At 55.2% G+C, this 23946-nt stretch overlaps 1 protein-coding gene across 4 annotated transcripts in view; it reads right to left on the bottom strand.

The window, feature by feature from the left end:
* UBA7 (ubiquitin like modifier activating enzyme 7) overlaps positions 1–23946 on the bottom strand; it is a 68579-nt gene that overhangs the window by 22213 nt on the left and 22420 nt on the right. For 3 of the 4 annotated variants that reach the window (XM_054035411.1, XM_054035412.1, XM_054035414.1), the window contains 5 exons: positions 4879–4986; positions 3968–4048; positions 3702–3857; positions 2013–2178; positions 1046–1242 (listed from right to left, as the gene is read on the bottom strand). In XM_054035411.1, the coding sequence (XP_053891386.1) occupies positions 1046–1242; positions 2013–2178; positions 3702–3857; positions 3968–4048; positions 4879–4986 (708 nt within the window). The remainder of the gene's footprint in view (positions 1–1045; positions 1243–2012; positions 2179–3701; positions 3858–3967; positions 4049–4878; positions 4987–23946) is intronic. The other variant, XM_054035413.1, reaches the window with a different exon arrangement.

The raw sequence follows: 23946 nt of genomic DNA, 5'->3' as shown, positions 1-23946 counted from the left end.
TAAGCCTCCCTGTTCCTTGTCCCCTAACTGCCCCCTCCTAAGACACCCCCCCAAACTGCCCCCCAGGACCCTACCCTCTACCTGTATCCTGACTGCCCAAAACCTTCTCCACCCCCCCAAAAAGCCCCCCCCCAAACTCCCGACCCCACCCCGTCTCTTGACTGCCCCCTCCAAAATCTCCCTGCCCCTTCTCCTGCCCGCTGGCCCCCTTACCCGCCGCTCAGAACATGGTGTTGGGCTCTGTGCAGAGCCGGACACGTGGCTGCACTCCCCAGCGCAACACACAACCCAGTCCCTGACCCTGCACAGTGCTGCCAGAGCGGGGCGCTGGGCTGCAGGGGAGGAGGAGCTGCCAAGGCCGATGCAAATGGCCTGGCAGGCCGGCCGGCTCAGAATGTGGGGAGGGAAGGGGGGGAGGAGGAGCTCTACAGCTGCTCCGGAGTCCAGACCGGCAAGCTGCGGGGGAAGGGCTCTGGCTGCCAGAGCCCCATGCGAGTGGCTGAATTTGCTGCAGCCCTCCCAGCCGTGCCTCGCTCTGCATGGGAGGGAAATCCCAGACATTTTTAGTGATTTACAAATTCCCCCCCGGACGCTACTTTTAACACAAAAAGGAGGACATGTCCGGGTAAATCCGGACGAATGGTAACCCTAGATCAGAGTGCTCCCCAGGCCTGCCGCAGGCACAGTCGCCCCTGCCCTTGCTGAGCCCCAGATGGCCTGGGCCTGCATCGGACAGCTAGAGAAGGGCTATGGCGCAGCCTGGCCACTGGCTCCGGGACTTCACCATGGGGCGGGCATCTACTGGGCAACTGGGGTCGGGGAAGGCACCGGCTGGGGACAGGGCACAGATTGGAGGGGGTTCAGGTCTGGGGCAGGGAGGAAGGGCCGGGCCTAACCTCAGGATGCAGGGAGGGGCCAGGCCCAGGCCAGGGGTGGGGAGGCCCGATCTCTGGACAGGAGTGGGCCAGGCCAGGGGTGGGGAGGGGCCAGTCCCAAGCCCAGGATGGAGAGGGCCCAGGTTCCGGAAGCGGGGAGAGACAGCCACCTGCAGGGTGTGTTCGATGGCACTGGGGAAGTGGCGCAGGGTGCACAGGGGCACGGCTGACTCCGTGAGGTCCGGGGGGCTTCCGAACGGCTGCGTCAGGTGGGGCACGACGACCTGCACGTGGCCCTTGGTGCCCTCAGTGCCCGAGTCCAGCAGGGGCTTGAGGTAGCGGATGCAGCGGCCGTCAACATAGGCCCCTGTGGGAAACAAGTGGCGAGCTCATGGGGATGCCACACTTCTGCCCCTCCCCCCGCCCAGGCAGCCTCTGGGTCAGCTAGAGAGCAAGGCCCTGGGGTGCATTCTGCTAGCCCCCCAGGAGGCACTGCCTTTCGGATGAGATCTCAGGAAGCTCCACCCAGCAGAGACCCCCAGGAAATGCCCCAGCCAAGGGAGGCAGAGCAGAGACTGAGCCAAGGCCAGGGAAGGAAGCAGCAACCTCTTCCCAGTGCCTGTCCTGGGTCAGTTTCTGTGCCAGGCGGGGCCTGTGGCGAGCTGGCACAAGCTGGCGATGTGGGTGGGTGGGTGTGGCAGGGGCATGGAAATGTGGCGTGGCGGACTGTTGGGCGTGGGCAGTGGCAGTATGTGGCAGGGGCGTAGGAACGTGGGAATTGGCGTGGAGGCACAGGCATGTGGCATGGCAGGGTGTGGGCAATGGTAGTATGGGGCAGGACGTGGGAATGTAGCAGTGGGCGTGGAGGCACAAGCATGTAGGGTGTGAGGTGTGGGCAATGGCAGTATGGGGTGGGACGTGGGAATGTGGCAGTGGGCGTGAAGGCACAGGCATGTGGCGTGGTGAGGTGTGGGGCATGGGCAGTGGCAGTATGTGGCAGGGGTGTGGGAATGTGGGTGTGGGGACACAGGCATGTGGCATGGCAAGGTGTGGGGTGTGGGCAGTGGGAGTATGTGACAGGGGCGTGGCCCCAGGCGCTCAGGGCCAGGCTGCCTCTGGCAGTGCCTGGACACTCACGGGCCTGCATGCTGTCCAGTGCGTTGGTCACACCATCCAGGGCCATGAAGAAGTCATCTCCGTAGAACGTCTCCGTGTCGGGCCCCACATGGTGCGGCTGGGCCGTCACCCTGGTCGTGGGGTTCATGCGCCGTACCGCTGCCGCCGCCGTCTCTGACTTCAGCTTCTGCAAGGGCCACGGGAGCCGTGAGCAGAGGGGGGACCAGGGAACCCCACCCCCATTGGTGCTGCACCCCCCAGGGAGACCCCAGCCCAGGTACTGGGCCAGGCTGGGCTGCTCCTTTGTTATCTGCCAGCTCCACGGACCGCTTCCGGGCCCAGAGCCAGTGGCAGGGAGGATAACGGTCCAGGCTGTGGAAAGTCAGTGCCCCTGGATGGCGCCCGACCCCTCACCAGCAGGGCTGGCTTTAGGGCGATTCACCCAAATCGGGCCCCGCGCCCCTAAGAGGGCCCCGCAACATCCCTAAGGACCCTCCGCCGCTGTGCCGCCGAAGGCACCGGCAGCCAATAGAGCTGCCACCGAAGTCCCGCTGCTGTCTTCAGCGGCAGCTCAATCACTGCCGCGGAAGAAGGACCATCCACCGAAGGCACCGGCAGCCAATTGAGCTGCTGCCGAAGTCCCGCCACTATCTTCGGCAGCAGCTCTTTTTAATCGGGCCCCGCAGAGCCTAAAGCCGGCCCTGCACACCAGGGACCCCTTGGGCACAGCCAGGGGACAAAGGGCAAGAGTCAGAGCCAGGCAGGAGGCTGCACTCCCTCTCCCCCTCCCTCAGACGCACCCATCCTTATCCCCCATGCAGAACCGCCCAGGTAGGGGCTGTGGGTCGGGAGTGAGGGGCAATGGCAGAGCTAGGAGACGGTGGAGCCCAGGACTCGGCAAGCAGGGGGCTGCAGGTCGGGAGAGAGGGGCACCAGCAGAGAAGGGGGAGCCCAGGGCTGGGGCAGCAGGGGGCTGCGGGTTGGGAGTGAGGGGCACCAGCAAAGCTGGGGGATGGGGGAGCCCAGGGTTGGGCTAGCAGGGGGCTGCAGGTCGGGGAGTGAGGGGCACTGGCAGAGCTGGGGGGAGCCCAGGGCTGGGGCAGCAGGGGGCTGCAGGTTAAGAGTGAAGGGTGTCAAGGGCTAGGGTTGCCAACTCTCCCGATTTCTAACGGAGTCTCCCAGAATTGGGCTCAATCTCCTGGAGGCTACTGAAGCCAAGCCAAGAGATTTTAGGTGCTAAAAATCTGGCACCGGAGCGGGGTGAAGGCAGGCTCCCTGCCTGCCCTGGCTCTGCGCTGTTCCCGTAAGTGGACAGCACATCCCTGCAGCCCCTGGGGCAGGCACAGGGGGTCTTCATGCGCTGCCCCCGCCCTAAGAGCCAACTCCGCAGCTCCCATTGGCCAGAGTTTGCACCCCGCATCCCTTCCTGCACCCCAACCCCCAGGCTCAGAGCCTCCTCCCACACTCCGAACCCCTCGGCCCCAGCCCAAAGCCTACACGCCCCCCCTGTACCAGCCTGGTGAAAGTGAGTGTGGGTGGGGGACAATGAGTGATGGAGGGGACAGATGGAGCGAGTGGGGCGGGGCCTCAGAGAAGGGGCGTGGCAGGGGTGGGGCCTCAGGGAAAGGGGCGGGGCAGGGCTTTTGGATTTGTGTGATTAGACAGTTAGCAATCATAGTCAAGGCCTTGCCCGGCCCTCGCCCCACTCACACCCACATCCCGCGGGCGGAAGAGCAGCTGCCGGCTGAGGTTGGAGCGCTCAATGGTGTCCATGTCCGTCACGGTGACGCTCCCGCCCTCGCCAGCCGCCAGCCCAATCATTGCAAAGTTCTTCAGCAGCTCACAGCCAATAGCTCCGGCTCCCACCTAGCGAGAGGAGGTGAGGTCAGCATGGTTCCGCCTTGAGTGCCCTGCCTCACCCACTCTGCCCCCCAGCCCTCCGTCCCACCTCCTGGCCCCTCTCCCACCCTGCTCACCACGAAGTACTTCTGCCGTCCCAGCCTCTCCTGGAAGTCAGCCCCGAACACAGCGATCTGCCCATCGTAGCGGCTGCCACGCTGTTGGAGCAGAGGGACAGACTGACATCAGCTCCCTCACAGCACCCCTCCCCCAACCAACTTCCCCCACAGCGCCCCTCCCCCAGCTGGCTCCCCACACTGACCCCCTTCAGCAGGGCCCACCCTGCTCCTCCCCCAGCTGGCTCCCCACATAGGGTTGCCAACTTTCTGATTGCAGAAAACCGAACACCCTTGCCATGCCCTGAGGCCCCACCTCTGCCTTGCCCCTTCTCCGAGGCCCTGCCTCCACTCACTCCATCCCCCTCCCTCCGTCACTCGCTCTCCCCCACCCTCACTCACTTGCTCATTTTCCCCAGGCTGGGGAAGGGGGTTGGGGTGTAGGAGGGGGTGAGGGCTCCAGCTGGGAGTGCCGGCTCTGGGGTGGGACCGGGGATGAGGGGCTTGGGGTGCAGGAGGGGGCTCCCGGTTGGGGCCGAGGGGTTTGGAATGTGGGAGGGGGATCAGGGCTGGAGCAGAGGGTTGGGGTGTGGAGGGGGTGAGGGCTCCAGCTGGGGGTGTGGGCTCTGGGGTGGGGCCAAGAATGAGGGGTTTGGGGTGCAGGAGGGGGCTCCAGGCTGGGGCTGAGGGGTTTGGAGTGTGGGAAGAGTCTCAGGGCTGGGGCAGAGGGTTGGGGTGCCAACTGGACTTTTAGCAGCCCGGTCAGCTGTGCTGACCAGAACCGCCAGGGTCCCTTTTCGACCGGGCATCCCAGTCAAAAACCGGACGCCTAGCAACCTATCCCTGCACAGGGCTGAGTGAGGGGCCCAGCCCCAGAGCCAGTGGCTCCCAGGCTGTGTCTATCAGCGGGCGGCAGTGGGCACAGCACTCACCGGGGCACAGGACTCCTCCGTCAGCAGCGTGGTGCCCTGCTCAGGCAGGCACTCCAGCGCATCGAAGTAAAACCATTGCGCCAGCGGCAAGAACTTCCCTGAGGCAGCCTGGGCACAGCGAGATGGGCAACGTCAGTTCTCCTGGGGCCCCGAATGCCTGGCCAGTGCCTGCCTGTAGAGCAGGGCTAGCTGCGCTGGGTAGCAGAGAGACTGGCAGCACCATGGGCTGGCTGCCACAGGAGGACACAGCACACTGTGCCAGGCCCAGCAGTATCACCAGGTGCCCAGCAGAGCAGAGCTTCCTGGCACAGGAACAGGGACCTGAACACCCCCAGACCTTCCTATCCCATCCCGCTGCGGGGGGCTGCACCCCCAGCCTCCAGGCCCCTGACCCTGTGCAATGGTAGTGCCACCTGCTGGCCATTTGTGCAGACGTAGCTCAGAGACAACAGGATCCTGCCACTGGCTCCCTGTGAGCATGCAGGCCAGTCCCCAAGACGAGGGAGTCAGGGACCCTGCCCAGCCCCAGCGCTACACACACAACGTGAGCTGCGGGGCTCAGTTGAGCCCTGCTTGTCACATCCCAGCCACCTACTTTGCAGCAACTAGCTCCTCTTCACTAGGGCACCCTGCACTGGCACAGCCGGAGACTACGGGTCAGGAGTGAGGGGCATCAACAGAGCTGTGTGTGGATCCCAGGACTGGGCTAGCAGGGGGCTGTGGGGCAGGAGTGAGGGGCATCAGCAGAGCTATGTGTGGATCCCAGGGCTGGGCTAGCAAGGGGGCTGTGGGGCGGGAGTGAGGGGCAGCAGCAGAGCTGGGGAGGAGCCCAGGACTGGGCAAGCAGGGAGCTGTGAGGCGGGAGTGAGGGGCACCGGCAGAGTTGGGAGGAGCCCAGGACTGGGCAAGCAGGGAGCTGTGGGGCGGGAGTGAGGACCACCGACAGAGCTGGAGAGAAACCCAGAATTGGGCTAGCAGGGAGCTGTGGGGTGGGAGCGTGACGAAGTGGGGATTTTCCCTTGTTATGTTGTATGTGAGTCTTACTGTTGAGTCTATGTCAGTTTTACTGTTTTGCATGAATACTGTGTGTGCCTCAGTTTCCCGGTGTGCTGCACCAACACCTCGGTGGTGGGAATAAAGGTGTGTGATGTTGACCTCTGAGGCAGGTCAAGCTGGTCCAGCTGCCTGCACATATGCTATGACCCATGCCCTTCATAACCTGAGACCCAGGATGGGGATGCAACCAGGTACAGACCAGTTGACTCTTGGGCCAGGAAGTGAGACAAAGACAAGAAGGAGCAACCGGGTGTCTGAGGTTGGGTTGCTGGAAGCTGGGCAGTCTGCTTGGGGGAACTGGAAGAGGGGGAGTCCAGGGTTTCTGGCCCAGGACTCCCCAAGATGAACTTGGCTGAAAGTCACTGATTTCTGTGCTAACAAGTTCAGTACTACGCTGTGTTCCTGTCAACTAATAAACCTTCTGTTTTACCGGCTTGCTGTGTGTCACATTTGACGTGGAGCTGGGGTGCAGGGCCCTCTGGCTTCCCCAGGAACCTCCCCAGGCAACCTCGCTGCAGGAAGCGCATGGTGTGGAAGGGGATGCTGAATGTTCCGAGGTCAGATCCAGGAAGGTCGAAACTGTGTAAGCTTCTTGCCCTGGAGACAGTATGCTCAGAGATGGAAGTCATGCTCCCCCAGTGTCCTGACTGACTTCATATGGAGTAGTTCCAGAGAATCGCCCTGGTGACTCTGTGTCAACTGGTGGCAGGTTCCAGGAGGTGGAGGAGCCAACGGCTTAACTCCGAGAGAGAGTGGACCCCCCAAGAAGTGCTGTCGCATTGAAGGGGTTCCTCCCAGGGACCGTGGGGAGCTGAGAGAGCACAGGCCTGTGAGTCCATGACTACTTGGGAACAGCATGGAGATGGCCTATAACCACTTCCTTAAGAAGGACATTGTAGAGTTGTGCAGAGAGAGAGGACTGCATATTGGAAAGTTCATTAAGGCACAGCTGATTGCTCAGTTGGAAGAGGAGGATCACTGTAAGGAGCCGGTTCCTGACTCAACTGGTGCTGCGAGAGAGGCTGAGAGCAGCCAGGCAGCCCAGGACCCGCACTGGTTCCTGACCCAGCTGGGGCGTGAGAGAGGCTGGGAGCAGCCGGTGTCCCGAAGACCCATGCCCGACCAGCAGGGGGTCTCTACCAGGATCCCCGTTGGTGGATCTGAGATGGATGGAATTGGAGCTGAGATCGAAGGAGTCAGAGGACCATGAGAGGCAGGGAAGGCATGAAGCAGAACAGCAGGAGAGACAGCGGCAGCATGGACTCGTGATGGTTGACCTGAGAGGCAGAATGACCCGCCATGGGGTGAGTGGGGATGGACCTCGGGGTGCCAAATCCACAGGGAACCTCAACACTAAATTGCTGCCCCAGGTTAAGGAGGGGGAAGATATAGATGCCTGTCTCATGGCCTTTGGGAAGGCTGGCAATTGGAACCAGGCTGGCCCTGCGGAAAGGCTCCGGTGTCTAGCCCCCTTCCTGGGTCCCAAGGCCATAGAGCTGTTTAGCCAGATGGGCGGGGTGGCAGACTGGCCCTCACTCCCTGCCCCAGCATATGTCTGCGTGGACTTTCCTGGGCTCGGGCCCCTCAGACCCCCAGTGGGAGCGGAAGGTGATGGTCATTGGGGAGATATTCCTGGGGTGGTGAGATCCTGAGACAGAGAGAACTATTGTCAGGTCCTGGGTGGCGCAGCCTCACCAGATGCTGAGGGGCTGTGTGACCTGGGTGAAGGTCCCAGGGATGAAGCCCCTCGCCCTGCCAATGGCCCAGATCCCTGTGCACACACCGGAGGGGTCGGGCTGGCTGGTAGTTGGGGGTTCTCCAAAATATTAACTGTGACCTCCTGTTGTGGGATGACTGTGTCTATTTGGGACAGGATCCAGGCCCTGCTCCTGTAACGGCCGATGATTTGAATTTGAATCCAGGGAATCAGTTGGCTGAGACTGAAGTGGTCAGTCAATATGCAAATAACCTGGCTGGCAGGGGGCAGGAGCTGCTAAGCTCAGGATACCTGCCTGTCTGTAACCAGAGCCCTGGAGCTGAGTGGGACAGAGAGATACTTCCCATCCCCCTGCACACGGGAGAGTCTTCCAAAGGGAGGGACCGAGGGCAGGCATGGTTGCAGGACATCCTTTCCTTGCCAAAACCTCAAACACATGCCTGAATTGAGAGCCTTCTCCAAAGAGGCAGAAGAATCTGTATCTGAGCACCTACTATGATACACAAAGGGATTGGAAAATGGAATAGACACTAAAGAAGCCAAACTGTGTGAACAAAGTCTGTCTGTCATAAATTGGCTGTTAATCTTGTGTCTTTTGCTACTTCATCTATGGGTCAAGACAAAGTCTATGTCAGTTTTACTGTTTTGCATGAATACTGTGACAAAGAAGTTGATGCTAATGGTAAATGCTTTGAAGATGTGTGACATACCTGATTTGTGGAAAAAACCTCCGTACATGCTAGGGGTTGTAACAAGACAGTACCACAAACCTGATGCTTCTCAGCTAATACCTGTAAACAGGCTTAGAGCTTGACACATCAGCAGACGCATAACAGGCCTACACTACTGTGTGGAAGCAGAAACGGAGGCACACCACCTCATGGCATTGGTGGCTAAATGCCAAGACACTTAGCAATATCTGTTAAAGTGTATCTGCATACTGTTAGCAATACTACACCCCAACATGTTTTCAGGCACCCAGGGACCAGAAACCCAGAACTTTGCTAGAACACCTATGAATGACATTATAGGGTTTAAAGGTTCTGGATGGGTGTGCAACCAGAGACAAACAGAAATTTTACATGTACTGCCTCCGCCATGGACAGTGTCCAAGACTCCGGGAGTAAGTTCAGGAGGAGGGTGTGACATTGCACTCCATACGTTTTATGGAACTATGTTTATAAGTGTGAATATGATGTAACTGGAATATGCTTTATGCAAAAGGTCTCTTGTAAGCTATCATTACAAAGCTTATAATCTACTGAGTGTGTTCATCCTATTTGTATGAATGTATCATTCTTGTATCTAAAACTAGAAATATGAAGTTAAATCTGAGGTCCTATTGTAATTATGCAAAATGTGGGCCATTAATGGTGACTTGGAATCTTGATGGCTCCCATTGACTAAGACAATTGGTTGAAGATGGTTTATTTACCTGCAAGTCTTCTCGTGGAAGGGTGGGGGCCAGCCTGTGGGTGATGAAGAATGAGGTCTTAAAGTGACACGTGACCATGTCACCTGATACTGGAATCCATCTTAAACCTGGTGCTTTTCCATTTAGAAGGAGGGGTGGGGATCAAGAGAGACAAAGGAGTCCCGCCTTGGGCCAAAGCTATAAAAGGGGGTGGAGCAGAACAAGGGTGGTGGCCAGTCATAAGAAATCCCCAAGCTACCACCTGATCTGGAACAAGGACTGTACCAAGGGAAGCAATTGGGCCCAGACTAAGAATGAGTCTAGTCTGTGAAAGAAGCTTATTGGGACATCTCTGAGGGTGAGATTTACCTGTATTCAGTTTCTTAATATATTAGGCTTAGACTTGCATGTTTTGTTTTATTTTGCTTGGTAACTTACTTTGTTCTGTCTGTTATTGCTTGAAACCACTTAAATCCTACTTTTTATTCTTAATAAAATCACTTTTATTTATTACTGAACCCAGAGTAAGTGATTAATACCCGGGGGAGTAAACAGCTGTACATTTCTCTCTATCAGTGTTATAGAGGGCGGACAATTTATGAGTTTACCCTGTATAAGCTTTATACAGAGTAAAACAGATTTATTTGGGGTTTGGATCCCATTGGGAGCTGGGTGTCTGGGTGCTAGAGATAGGAGTACCTGCTGAGTGGTTTTCAGTTAAAGCCTGCAGCTTTGGGGATGTGGTTCAGACCTGGGTCTGTGTTGCAGCAGACTAGCATGTCTCAACAAGACAGGGTTCTGGAGTCCCAAGCTGACAGGGAAAATGGGCTCAGAGGTAGTTTCAGCACATCAGGTGACAGTTCCAAGGGGGTCTCTGTGACCGAACCCGTCACAGCCCGCTCACGCTGGCTCTTATGCTGTGAGCAAAGCAGCGGGCTTGCTGCCTGCCTTCACTGGGACAGCAGGGGAAAAGATGAGCCCAGGGGGATCGGAGACCCCAGCTGAGTGTGGGGAACCACAGCCAGGGTGGGACAGCTGCCAACCAGGGCTCCCTTGTCCAGAGGTGAAAAAGGCCCAGGACAAGGGTAAAGCACCCTTGAGACACCTGCCTGTCACAGTGGAGCCTTTTCAGAAGGTGGCCCTGGATTTGGTGAGAGACGAATGGGAGGGGAAGGCTTCCCCCGATGGAGAATCAGTAGTGGAGTATGTACTGACTTTCTGGGAAAAGCTCGATGAGTTCATGGGTCTGGCCAGGGAGAACCTAGTCAGGGCCCAAGGGAGGCAGAAGGTCTGGTACGATCACTCAGCGTATGGCACCGGGGACCAGGTGATGGGTCTCGTCCCGGTGAGGAAGAATAAGCTGCAAGCTGCCTGGGACAAGCCCTCTAAGGTCATCAAACAGCTGAATGAGGAGAACGATGTGGTGGAACTGCACAACTGGGCTCACAGTCCGAGGGGACCAGGTCAACATGATGGAGCCGTACTGTGACAGGGAGAGGCTGGTACTGGCCATGTGTGGGTCTCTTCCCTGAGACAGGAGCCGGCCCCTTGCTGGAATCAATTTCCCTCTCTGACCAGCTAACCTCTGCCCAGCAGGCAGAGATCAGAGATCATACCAACAGCTGTTTTCCAACTGGCCTGGGCTCACTAACCGAGCTGTCCACTGGGTGGAGATGGGAGCCAGCCCTCCCATCAGGTGTTCCCCATTCAGAGTAACTGGGAACACAGCCCAGGCCCTGGAGGGAGAGCTCAGAGACATGCTGGCTTTAGGGGTGATCCAGCCATTCACCAGCCCCGGGGCCTCTCCCGTAGTGCTGGTCTCCAGGAAAGATGGGTCGATCCGATTCTATGTGGCCTATTGGACGCTCAGTGCCATCACTACATCTGGTGCCTGCCCCATGCCTAGGCCTGATGAGATACTAGGCAAGTTGGGGAGGACTTGGTACCCCACGACCAGAGATCTCACCAAAGGCTACTGGCAGATGCCTTTGGATCCAGATGGCAGGCTGAAACCTGCTTTTGTCACCCCTTTGGGGCTGTACAAATCCCTGGTCCTACCTTTTGGCCTCAAGTTGACGCCGGTCACCTGCCAGCACCAGGTGGATCAGTTACTGAGGGGGATGGAGAATTTTACCCTAACGTACATTGATGATATTTATGTCTTTAGCCAGACCTGAGAGGACCATGTGTCCAAGGTAAAGAGGGGGCTGAGTCCCCTCCAGGATGCAGGGCTGACTGTAAAAGCTGCCAAGTGCAAGGTGGGGATGGCAGAGGTGTCGTACCTGGGCCACAAGCTGGGGAGCGGCTGCCTAAAGCCAGAGTTGGCCAAGGTGGAGGCGATCAGAGACTGGCCTGCTCCCCAGACTAAGAAACAGGCCCAGGCCTTTATTGGAATGGTGGGGCACTACCAGAGGTTTGTGCCCCACTTTAGCTCTGAGTCAGCTCCCATCACTGAGTTATGCAAAAGGGTGAGCCAGACAAACTGATCTGGATTGGGCAGTGCCAGAGGGCTCTCTGCATGCTGAAGGAGGATCTGCTCAAGGGCCCCGTGCTGGGAAACCCAAACTTTGACAAGACCTTTGGTGTTCACCAATGCCCCACACACAGGGCTGGGGGTGGTGCCGATGCACACTGATGCAAAGGGGGAGAAACACCCCATCATGTTCCTGAGCAGGAAGCTGCTGCCCCGGGAGCAGAGCTATGCAGTCATAGAGAAGGAATGCCTGGCCCTGGGGTGGGTTCTTGAAAGGCAGCAGCCAGATCTATTTGGGCAGTGCTTCACTGTGTATCCGGACCACTTGCTCTGCCGTGGCTGCACCAGATGCAAGGGGCCAAAGTCAAGCTCCTGAGGTGGAGTCTGTCCCTCCTGGAGTATGAGATGGAGGTCCATGTTAAGGGGAGTGCAAATGTTATAGCTGATGCTTTGTCCTGGAGAGGGAGACCTGAACTTCCCCAGGCCACTGGCTAAAGTGACTCTGCTCAGTTCAGTCTCAAAGGGGGAGAGATGTGACGAAGTGGGGATTTTCCCTTGTTATGTTGTATGTGAGTCTTAAGCCTTGGCTACACTTGTGAGTTACAGCGCTGTAAAGGCTCCCCCAGCGCTGTAACTCACTCCCCGTCCACACTGGTAAGGCATTTGCAGTGCTGTATCTCCGTGGTTGCAGCACTGCATGTACTCCACCTCTCTGAGAGGAATAGCAAGTATTGCGCTGCCGCTGCAGCGCTGCAGCACCAGTGTGGCCGCCCAATGCACTGTGAATGGCCTCCAGAATTATTTGGCAGTATCCCACAATGCCTGTTCTAGCCACTCTGGCATCAGTTCAAACTCTACTGCCCTGGCCTCAGGTAACCAACCATGTGACCGAAAGAATAGTAAATTGTGTAGAAAGAATAGTAAATATGGCAGGCGACCAGCTTCGCTAAACAGCGAAATCCTTGCTGATCTTAAACGCAAAAAAGCAGCTTACAAGAAGTGGAAGATTGGACAAATGACCAGGGAGGAGTATAAAAATATTGCTCAGGCGTGCAGGAGTGAAATCAGGAAGGCCAAATCACACTTGGAGTTGCAGTTAGCAAGAGATGTTAAGAGTAACAAGAAGGGTTTCTTCAGGTATGTTAGCAACAAGAAGAAAATCAAGGAAAGTGTGGGCCCCTTACTGAATGAGGGAGGCAACCTAGTGACCGAGGATGTGGAAAAAGCTAATGTACTCAATGATTTTTTTGCCTCTGTCTTCACGAACAAGGTCAGCTCCCAGACTGCTGCACTGGGCAGTACAGCATGGGGAGAAGGTGACCAATCCTCTGTGGAGAAAGAAGTGGTTCGGGACTATTTAGAAAAACTGGACGTGCACAAGTCCATGGGGCCGGATGCGCTGCATCCGAGGGTGCTAAAGGAGTTGGCGGGTGAGATTGCAGAGCCATTAGCCATTATTTTTGAAAACTCATGGCGATCGGGGGAGGTCCCAGATGACTGGAAAAAGGCTAATGTAGTGCCCATCTTTAAAAAAGGGAAGAAGGAGGATCCGGGGAACTACAGGCCAGTCAGCCTCACCTCAGTCCCTGGAAAAATCATGGAGCAGGTCCTCAAGGAATCAATTATGAAACATTTAGAGGAGAGGAAAGTGATCAGGAACAGTCAGCATGGATTCACGAAGGGGAAGTCGTGCCTGACTAACCTAATTGCCTTCTATGATGAGATAACTGGCTCTGTGGATGAGGGGAAAGCAGTGGATGTGTTATTCCTTGACTTTAGCAAAGCTTTTGATACGGTCTCCCACAGTATTCTTGCCGCCAAGTTAAAGAAGTATGGGCTGGATGAATGGACTGTAAGGTGGATAGAAAGCTGGCTAGATCATCGGGCTCAACGGGTAGTGATCAATGGCTCCATGTCTAGTTGGCAGCCGGTTTCAAGCGGAGTGCCCCAAGGGTCGGTCCTGGGGCCGGTTTTGTTTAATATCTTTATTAATGATCTGGAGGATGGTGTGGACTGCACTCTCAGCAAGTTTGCAGATGACACTAAACTAGGAGGCGTGGTAGATACACTAGAGGGTAGGGATCGGATACAGAGGGACCTAGACAAATTAGAAGATTGGGCCGAAAAAAACCTGATGAGGTTCAACAAGGACAAGTGCAGAGTCCTGCACTTAGGACGGAAGAATCCCATGCACTGCTACAGACTAGGGACCGAATGGCTAGGTAGCAGTTCTGCAGAAAAGGACCTAGGGGTCACAGTGGACGAGAGGCTGGATATGAGTCAACAGTGTGCTCTTGTTGCCAAGAAGGCTAACGGCATTTTGGGCTGTATAAGTAGGGGCATTGCCAGCAGATCGAGGGACGTGATCGTTCCCCTTTATTCGACATTGGTGAGGCCTCATCTGGAATACTGTGTCCAGTTTTGGGCCCCACACTACAAGAAGGATGTGGAAAAATTGGAAAGAGTCCAGCGGAGGGCAACAAAAATGATTAGGGGTCTGGAGCACATGACTTATGAGGAGAGGCTGAGGGAACTGGGATTGTTTCGTCTCCAGAAGAGAAGAATGAGGGGGGATTTGATAGCAGCCTTCAACTACCTGAAGGGGGGTTCCAAAGAGGATGGAGCTCGGCTGTTCTCAGTGGTGGCAGACGACAGAACAAGGAGCAATGGTCTCAAGTTGCAGTGGGGGAGGTCCAGGTTGGATATCAGGAAAAACTATTTCACTAGGAGGGTGGTGAAACACTGGAATTCGTTACCTAGGGAGGTGGTGGAGTCTCCTTCCTTGGAGGTTTTTAAGGCCCGGCTTGACAAAGCCCTGGCTGGGATGATTTAGCTGGGAATTGGTCCTGCTTTGAGCAGGGGGTTGGACTAGATGACCTCTTGAGGTCCCTTCCAACTCTGATATTCTATGATTCTATGACCCTTTACATTCCCCGGGAATTTTAAAAATCCCCTTCCTGTTTGCTCAGCCCGGCATGGTGTGGAGTGCTATCAGCGAATCTTTCCAGGTGACCATGCCTCCATGCACCAAGCGAGCCCCAGCATGGAGCAATGGCGAGTTGCTGGACCTCATCAGTGTTCGGGGGGAGGAAGCTGTACAGTCCCAGCTGCGCTCCAGCCGTAGGAATTACGATACCTCCGGGAAGGTATCAAAGGACATGATGGAAAGGAGCCATGACTGGGACGCCCTGCAGTGCAGGATTAAAGTGAAGGAGCTGCGGAGTACCTACCGCAAAGCCCACGACGCAAACGGCCGCTCGGGTGCTCCCCCCGCAACCTGTCGATTCTACAAAGAGCTGGATGCGATACTTGGGGTTAACCCCACCTCCACTCCGAGCACCACCATGGACACTTCAGAGACAGTGGGGGAGGGGGGAGGAGGAAGAGGAGGAAAACGGGAGTGATGGTGGTGGGCCGGATGGAGACACCCCAGAATCCCTGGAGCCATGCAGTCAGGAGCTCTTCTCGAGCAGGAGGAAGGTAGCCAGTCGCAGCAGCCAGTACTTGGTGGAGGACAAACAGAAGAGCAGGTTCCCGGTAAGCGGGTTTTTTTTTTTCGGGAAGGAATTTTTTTGTTGCGGGCTCTTTGGGAGAGGAGGGTTAGGCATGCATGCCTAGATGCGGAATAGTGCATTGATGTGGTTTATCACATTGCAGTAATCGGCCTTGGTAATCTCCTCGAATGTCTCATCCAGAATGTGTGCAATGCGCTTGCGCAGGTTTATCGGGAGAGCCACCGTGGTCCTTGTCCCAGCCAGGCTAATGTATCCGCGCCACTGTGCCGCGAGGGGCAGGGGGACCATTGCTGCACACAGGCAAGCTGCATATGGGCCAGGGCGGAAGCCGCATTGCAGTAGAAGACCCTCCCTTGCTTCCCAGGTCACCCTCAGCAGCGAGATATCGTCCAGGACAAACTCCTGTGAAAAATGTTGGGACAGTGTTCAGTGTAGGTGCCCCCTGAAGCTGTTGGCTCTCCCCAAGGCACAGAAACCCAGAGGACAGTGCAGCCCTGAAACAATCAGTCCCCCTTACTCACCATTTTGAGGCTCCCGTGGGATATGTGTGCTCTGTTTTGGACGGGAAAATTATGCTATTGTGTAGACCCTGTGTGTTTTCTACTCCTTAAGTGCGGGGGGAATCATTACTCTGTCTGGTATAAACAATGCTGCCTCTGTTAAATGTTGCATTTTGCCTATACAGCTGCATCAACCTTGAGACCTCAGCCGTCCCTCTTATCGCCTGCTCAGAGACTGCAAAGACTCAGGAAGAGACCGCGAAAAGGCAAAGAAGACATGCTGCAAGAAGTGATGCGGCAATCTATTAAAGAGAATGAGAAAGCACAGGACTGGAGGGAGAGAGAAAGCAGGATCCGCCAAGAAAACATAGCGCACCGGCGGCAAAGCACCGCGCACCGGCAGCAAAGCACTGATAAGCTCATAAGCATCCTGGAGTCCCAAGGAGATGCTATCCAGGAGCTGGTAGCCATGCAGAAAGAGGAGCAGTACTGCAAACACAAACGCCATCCCCCCCCTGCAGCCCTTGTACCAAAACTCTTTCCGTTGTGCCCCACTGTCACCTCCAACCCACTTTCCCCAACTTCCGTGTTCTTCACGCCACCCGCTGCCTCCAACACCAGTATCTTCACTACTCAGCCCTGAAAACCACGACCCTTACCCTCTGCACTCAACCCCCATCACCATGCAGTATAGCTATCCTGAAGTGCAGCACTCACTGCACAGCACACCAGACAGGACATAAGCGAATCTGTGATTGTACTGTTCCCCACTCCACCCCCTTTTTTTTTTTTTTCAATAAATGGATTCTTTGGCTTTGAAAACATTCTTTATTATTGCATAAAGTAAAAGATTCCTTAGCCCAGGAAATAAACAGGCACTGCAAGTCTGCTTGTCTGCTAAGCAGACACTGATTCCTAAAGATTGGAACTACTGCACTTCACTCCCGTGCAGGGCACCAGATATCACTGCTGGTTTTCAGCCTCAAATTGCTCCCTCAAGGCATCCCTAATCCTTGCAGCCCCGCGCTGGGCCCCTGTAATAGCCCTGCTCTGTGGCTATGCAAATTCGGCCTCCAGGTGTTCAACCTTGGAGGTCCATGCCTAAGTGAAGCTGTCACTCTTCCCTTCACAAATATTATGGAGGGCACAGCACGCGGATATAACCGCGGGGATGCTGTTTTCGGCCAAGTCCAGCTTCCCATACAGAGATCGCCAGCGGCCCTTTAAATGGCCAAAGGCACACTCCACAGTCATTCGGCACCGGCTCAGCCTGTAGTTGAACCGTTCCTTGCTGCTGTCAAGGCTCCCTGTGTAGGGTTTCATGAGCCACGGCATTAATGGGTAAGCGGGATCTCCAAGGATCACAATGGGCATTTCAACTTCCCCTACCGTGATCTTCCGCTCTGGGAAAAAAGTCCCGGCCTGCATCTTCCTGAACAGCCAAGTGTTCCGAAAGATGCGTGTGTCATGCACCTTTCCGGGCCAGCCTGTGTTAATGTCAATGAAATGCCCATGGTGATCCACAAGTGCCTGGAGAACAATAGAGAAATACCCCTTCCGATTAACGTACTCGGATCCTAGGTGGGGTGGTGCCAGAATAGGAATGTGCGTCCCATCTATCGCCCCTCCAAAGTTAGGGAACCCCATTTGTGCAAAGCCATCCACTATTTCCTGCACGTTACCCAGAGTCACGGTTCTTTTGAGTAGGATGCAATTAATGGCCTTGCAAACTTGCATCAACAGGATTCCAACAGTCAACTTTCCCACTCCAAACTGGTTTGCGACCGACCCCTAGCTGTCTGGAGTTGCCAGCTTCCAGATTGCAATAGCCACCCGCTTCTCCACTGGCAGGGCAGCTCTCAATCTCGTGTCCTTGCGCCGCAGGGTGGGGGCAAGCTCCTCACACAGTCCCACTCAAGTGGCTTTTCTCATCCGAAAGTTCTGCAGCCACTGCTCGTCATCCCAGACATCCATGACAATGTGATCACACCACTCGGTGCTTGTTTCCCGAGCCCAAAAGCGGCGTTCCACGGTGCTGAGCATGTCCGTGAATGCCACAAGCAATTTCGTGTCGTACGCGTTACACAGCTCAATAGCATCGCCGGACTCCTCACCCTCATTCTCACTGTCACTTTGGATCTTAAGGAATAGTTCGACAGCCAAACGTGACGTGCTGGCGAGACTCGTCAGCATATGCCTCAGCAGTTCGGACTCTATTTCCCGCAGACAGATCGCGCTGCACAGAAACCGTTGAAAGATGGCGCCAAAGGTGGATGGAAACAAAGGGATTTCTGGGATGCGAAGCGATGCATCACGGGGCACTGGGACAGGACCCAGAATCCCCCGTACCCACGCCCCCTTCCCACAACCCACGGCGCCAGAATGGGAAAAGGTGCTCTGTGGGATAGCTGCCCATAATGTACCGCTCCCAATAGCGCTGCAATTGCCGCAAATGTGGCCATGACAGTGCGCTGGACAGCTGTCAGTGTGGACAGACTGCAGCGTTTTCCCTACTCAGCTGCACAAAGTCAGGTTTAACTCACAGCACTGTACATCTGCAAGTGTAACCAAGGCCTTACTGTTGAGCCTATGTCCGTTTTACTGTTTTGCATGAATACTGTGTGTACCTCAGTTTCCCTGTGTGCTGCACCAATACCTCAGTGGTGGGAATAAGTGTGTGTGACTTTGGCTGAGATTTCTATGGCAGGTGAAGCTGCTCCAGCTGCCTGCACATATGCTATGACCTGTGCTTTTCATAACCTGAGACCCAGGAGGGAGATGCAACCAGGTGATGACCAGGTGACTCTTGGCCCTGAGAGACAAAGACAAGGAGGAGCAACGGGGGTATCTGAGGTTGGGACACTGGAAGCTGTCAGTCTGTTTGGGGGGACTGGAAGAGGGGGTGTCCAGGGCTTCTGGCCCAGGACTCCCCAAGATGGACTTGGCTGAAAGTCACTGATTTCTGTGCTAACAAGTTCTGTCCTACGATGTGTTCCTGTCAACTAATAAACCTTCTGTTTTACTGGCTGGCTGAGAATCACATCTGACTGCAGAGCTGGGGTGAAGGGCCCTCTAGTTTTCCCAGGAACCCCGCCCGGGTGGACTCACTGCGGGAAGCACACGGTGTGGAAGGGGATGCTGAATGCTCCGAGGTCAGAACCAGGAAGGTCGAAGCTGTGTAAACTTCTGGAGACAGAAGCTCAGAGAGGGGAGGCATGCTCCCCCAGAGTCCTGACTGGCTTCGTATGGAGTAGTTCCAGAGCATCGCCTGGTGACTCCGTGACAGGGAGTGAGGGGCACCAGCAGATCTGGGAGGAGCCCAGGGCTCGGCTAGCTGGGACAGTTGGTCAGTTTGACCGTGTGCTTGATTGCTTGCTTGTTTGTTTGAAAAGTGTGAATTGGGAGTGCTTTGTTCCAGCTGGGCCTTGAGTGGGCCTGACTGGTATATAAGGGCAGTCAGCAGCGAACCAGCTGAGCGGCGAACAGCAGAGGCTAACAGCGGGAGTTTGCCTGGGAGCTGTCCGAGAGGAGGTACGCTAAGTGCTGCATTAGGGGGGCTGTGTTGGTGAGTATCTGAGTGTCTGCTGCTGGGACAGTTGGTCAGTTTGACCGTGTGCTTGATTGCTTGCTTGTTTGTTTGAAAAGTGTGAATTGGGAGTGCTTTGTTCCAGCTGGGCCTTGAGTGGCGAACAGCAGAGGCTAACAGCGGGAGTTTGCCTGGGAGTTCGCCTAGGGAGAGCGCACTGAGGCTTTCATCTGCAGGTTTCTCCGAGTAGTTCCTGCAACAGTTGAGGAAGCTCCTAAGAGGACGGTGATATGGAAGGTGAGCGATCAGCTGTTGTAACCTGCACAGGTTGTGCCATGTTTGTCTTTCTTCCGCAGGACAGAAGCGACTTTGTCTGCACAAAGTGCAAGCTGGTCTCCATATTGGAGGAGAAGGTTCGAGGGCTGGAGAAACAAGTATCAACTCTGCGTTGCATAAGGGAAAATGAAGATTTCCTGGACAGACGTCAGGAGATGCTTCTACGGCCACAATGTTCTGAAGATTCAGAGCAGGCGCAGCAGGGACAGAAGGATTGTGAGGAGGTTTGGCAGCATGTGACCTCCAGAAGAAGAAAGAGGAGCGTCCATGCACCAGCAATGGAGATACAGGTGAGGAATCGTTTCCATGTTCTCTCTACAGGTGCTAATGCGGAGAGTATACTAGATGGCCCATCTGAGGGAAGGGAGCAGAAGGAGACTCCACCGATTGGAAGGCAAAAGATGCACTGTCCTAGGGATGGGGGTTCCACGACCACCACTCCCAAGAGGAGGAGGAGGGTGGTGGTGGTCGGGGACTCCCTCCTCAGGGGGACTGAGTCATCTATCTGCCGCCCTGACCGGGAAAACCGAGAGGTCTGCTGCTTGCCAGGAGCTAGGATACACGATGTGACGGAGAGACTGCCGAGACTCATCAAGCCCTCGGATCACTACCCCTTCCTGCTTCTCCACGTGGGCACCAATGATACTGCCAAGAATGACCTTGAGCGGATCACTGCAGACTACGTGGCTCTGGGAAGAAGGATAAAGGAGTTTGAGGCGCAAGTGGTGTTCTCGTCCATCCTCCCTGTGCAAGGAAAAGGCCGGGGTAGAGACCGTCGAATCGTGGAAGTCAACGAATGGCTACGCAGGTGGTGTCGGAGAGAAGGCTTTGGATTCTTCGACCATGGGATGGTGTTCCAAGAAGAAGGAGTGCTAGGCAGAGACGGGCTCCACCTAACGAAGAGAGGGAAGAGCATCTTCGCCAGCAGGCTGGCTAACCTAGTGAGGAGGGCTTTAAACTAGGTTCACCGGGGGAAGGAGACCAAAGCCCTGAGGTAAGTGGGGAAATGGGATCCTGGGAGGAAGCACAAGCAGGAGAGCGCAACAGGGGAGGACTCCTGTCTCATGCTGAGAAAGAGGGACGATCGTTGAGTTATCTTAAGTGCCTATACACAAATGCAAGAAGCCTGGGAAACAAGCAGGGAGAACTGGAAGTCCTGGCACAGTCAGGGAACTATGATGTGATTGGAATAACAGAGACTTGGTGGGATAACTCACATGACTGGAGTACTGTCATGGATGGATATAAACTGTTCAGGAAGGACAGGCAGGGCAGAAAAGGTGGGGGAGTTGCGTTGTATGTAAGAGAGGAGTATGACTGCTCAGAGCTCCGGTATGATACTGCAGAAAAACCTGAGAGTCTCTGGATAAAGTTGAGAAGTGTGAGCAACAAGGGTGATGTCGTGGTTGGAGTCTGCTATAGACCACCAGACCAGGGGGACGAGGTGGACGAGGCTTTCTTCTGGCAACTAGCAGAAGTTGCTAGATCACAGGCCCTGGTTCTCATGGGAGACTTTAATCACTCTGATATCTGCTGGGAGAGCAATACAGCGGTGCACAGGCAATCCAGGAAATTTTTGGAAAGTGTAGGGGACAATTTCCTGGTGCAAGTGCAGGAGGAACCAACTAGGGGCAAAGCTTTTCTTGACCTGCTGCTCACAAACAGGGAAGAACTAGTAGGGGAAGCAAAAGTGGATGGGAACCTGGGAGGCAGTGACCATGAGATGGTCGAGTTCAGGATCCTGACACAAGGAAGAAAGGAGAGCAGCAGAATACGGACCCTGGACTTCAGAAAAGCAGACTTTGACTCCCTCAGGGAACAGATGGGCAGGATCCCCTGGGAGAATAACATGAAGGGCAAAGGGGTCCAGGAGAGCTGGCTGTATTTTAAAGAATCCTTATTGAGGTTGCAGGAACAAACCATCCCGATGTGTAGAAAGAATAGTAAATATGGCAGGCGACCAGCTTGGCTAAACAGTGTAATCCTTGCTGATCTTAAACGCAAAAAAGAGGCTTATAAGGAGTGGAAGATTGGACAAATGACCAGGGAGGAGTATAAAAATATTGCTCAGGCGTGCAGGAGTGAAATCAGGAAGGCCAAATCACACTTGGAGTTGCAGTTAGCAAGAGATGTTAAGAGTAACAAGAAGGGTTTCTTCAGGTATGTTAGCAACAAGAAGAAAATCAAGGAAAGTGTGGGCCCCTTACTGAATGAGGGAGGCAACCTAGTGACCGAGGATGTGGAAAAAGCTAATGTACTCAATGATTTTTTTGCCTCTGTCTTCACGCACAAGGTCAGCTCCCAGATTGCTGCACTGGGCAGTACAGCATGGGGAGAAGGTGGCCAACCCTCTGTGGAGAAAGAAGTGGTGCGGGACTATTTAGAAAAACTGGACGTGCACAAGTCCATGGGGCCGGATGCGCTGCATCCGAGGGTGCTAAAGGAGTTGGCGGGTGAGATTGCAGAGCCATTAGCCATTATTTTTGAAAACTCATGGCGATCGGGGGAGGTCCCAGATGACTGGAAAAAGGCTAATGTAGTGCCCATCTTTAAAAAAGGGAAGAAGGAGGATCCGGGGAACTACAGGCCAGTCAGCCTCACCTCAGTCCCTGGAAAAATCATGGAGCAGGTCCTCAAGGAATCAATTATGAAACATTTAGAGGAGAGGAAAGTGATCAGGAACAGTCAGCATGGATTCACGAAGGGGAAGTCGTGCCTGACTAACCTAATTGCCTTCTATGATGAGATAACTGGCTCTGTGGATGAGGGGAAAGCAGTGGATGTGTTATTCCTTGACTTTAGCAAAGCTTTTGATACTGTCTCCCACAGTATTCTTGCCACCAAGTTAAAGAAGTATGGGCTGGATGAATGGACTGTAAGGTGGATAGAAAGCTGGCTAGATCGTCGGGCTCAACGGGTAGTGATCAATGGCTCCATGTCTAGTTGGCAGCCGGTTTCAAGTGGAGTGCCCCAAGGGTCGGTCCTGGGGCCGGTTTTGTTTAATATCTTTATTAATGATCTGGAGGATGGTGTGGACTGCACTCTCAGCAAGTTTGCAAATGACACTAAACTAGGAGGCGTGGTAGATACATTAGAGGGTAGGGATCGGATACAGAGGGACCTAGACAAATTAGAGGATTGGGCAGAAAAAAACCTGATGAGGTTCAACAAGGACAAGTGCAGAGTCCTGCACTTAGGACGGAAGAATCCCATGCACTGCTACAGACTAGGGACCGAATGGCTAGGTAGCAGTTCTGCTGAAAAGGACCTAGGGGTCACAGTGGACGAGAAGCTGGATATGAGTCAACAGTGTGCTCTTGTTGCCAAGAAGGCTAACGGCATTTTGGGCTGTATAAGTAGGGGCATTGCCAGCAGATCGAGGAACGTGATCGTTCCCCTTTATTCGACATTGGTGAGGCCTCATCTGGAATACTGTGTCCAGTTTTGGTCCCCACACTACAAGAAGGATGTGGAAAAATTGGAAAGAGTCCAGCGGAGGGCAACAAAAATGATTGGGGTCTGGAGCACATGACTTATGAGGAGAGGCTGAGAGAACTGGGATTGTTTAGTCTCCAGAAGAGAAGAATGAGGGGGGATTTGATAGCAGCCTTCAACTACCTGAAGGGGGGTTCCAAAGAGGATGGAGCTCGGCTGTTCTCAGTGGTGGCAGATGACAGAACAAGGAGCAATGGTCTCAAGTTGCAGTGGGGGAGGTCCAGGTTGGATATCAGGAAAAACTATTTCACTAGGAGGGTGGTGAAACACTGGAATGCGTTACCTAGGGAGGTGGTGGAGTCTCCTTCCTTGGAGGTTTTTAAGGCCCGGCTTGACAAAGCCCTGGCTGGGATGATTTAGCTGGGAATTGGTCCTGCTTTGAGCAGGGGGTTGGACTAGATGACCTCTTGAGGTCCCTTCCAACTCTGATATTCTATGATTCTATGATTCTATGATTCTAGCTGGAGGCTGTGGATCAGGAGTGAGAGGCACCGGCAGAGTTGAGGGGAGCCCAGGACAAGGCTAGCAGGGAGCTATGGGAAGGGAGTGAGGGGCACCGGCAGAGTTGGGGGAAGCCCACGACTGTGCTAGCAGGGGCTGCGGGGCAGTAGTGAGGGGCACCAGCAAAGCTGGTGAGGTGCCCAGGGCTGGGCTAGCCAGGGGCTGTGGGGCAAAAGTGAGGGGCACCAGCAGATCTGGGGGGAGCCCAGGGCTGGGAGTGAGGGGCGTTGCACAGGGCCGGCTTTAGGGTGATTCAGCTGATTCCCCGGAATCGGGCCCCATGCCCCTAAGAGGGCCCTGCAACGTCCCGAAGGAGCTGCCACCGAAGTCTCGCTGCTGTCTTCTGCAGCAGCTCAATTGCTGCCACGGAGGAAGGTCCCTCCGCTGAAGTGCTGCCGAAGGCACCGGCAGCCGATAGAGCTGCCGCCGAAGGCAGTGGCAGGACTTTGGCGCAGGGCCGGCTCTAGCTTTTTTGCTGCCCCAGGCAGCAAAAAAAAGCGCCGCCCCCCCGAAGCCCCCTAACCGAGCGCTGCGC

The sequence above is a fragment of the Malaclemys terrapin genome, chromosome 7 (genome assembly GCF_027887155.1).
Source record: "Malaclemys terrapin pileata isolate rMalTer1 chromosome 7, rMalTer1.hap1, whole genome shotgun sequence".
In the NCBI taxonomy this organism is placed as follows: domain Eukaryota; kingdom Metazoa; phylum Chordata; order Testudines; family Emydidae; genus Malaclemys; species Malaclemys terrapin.
The sequence above is the reverse complement of the archived record's forward strand: the minus strand, read 5'-3'. Positions and strand labels throughout refer to the sequence as shown.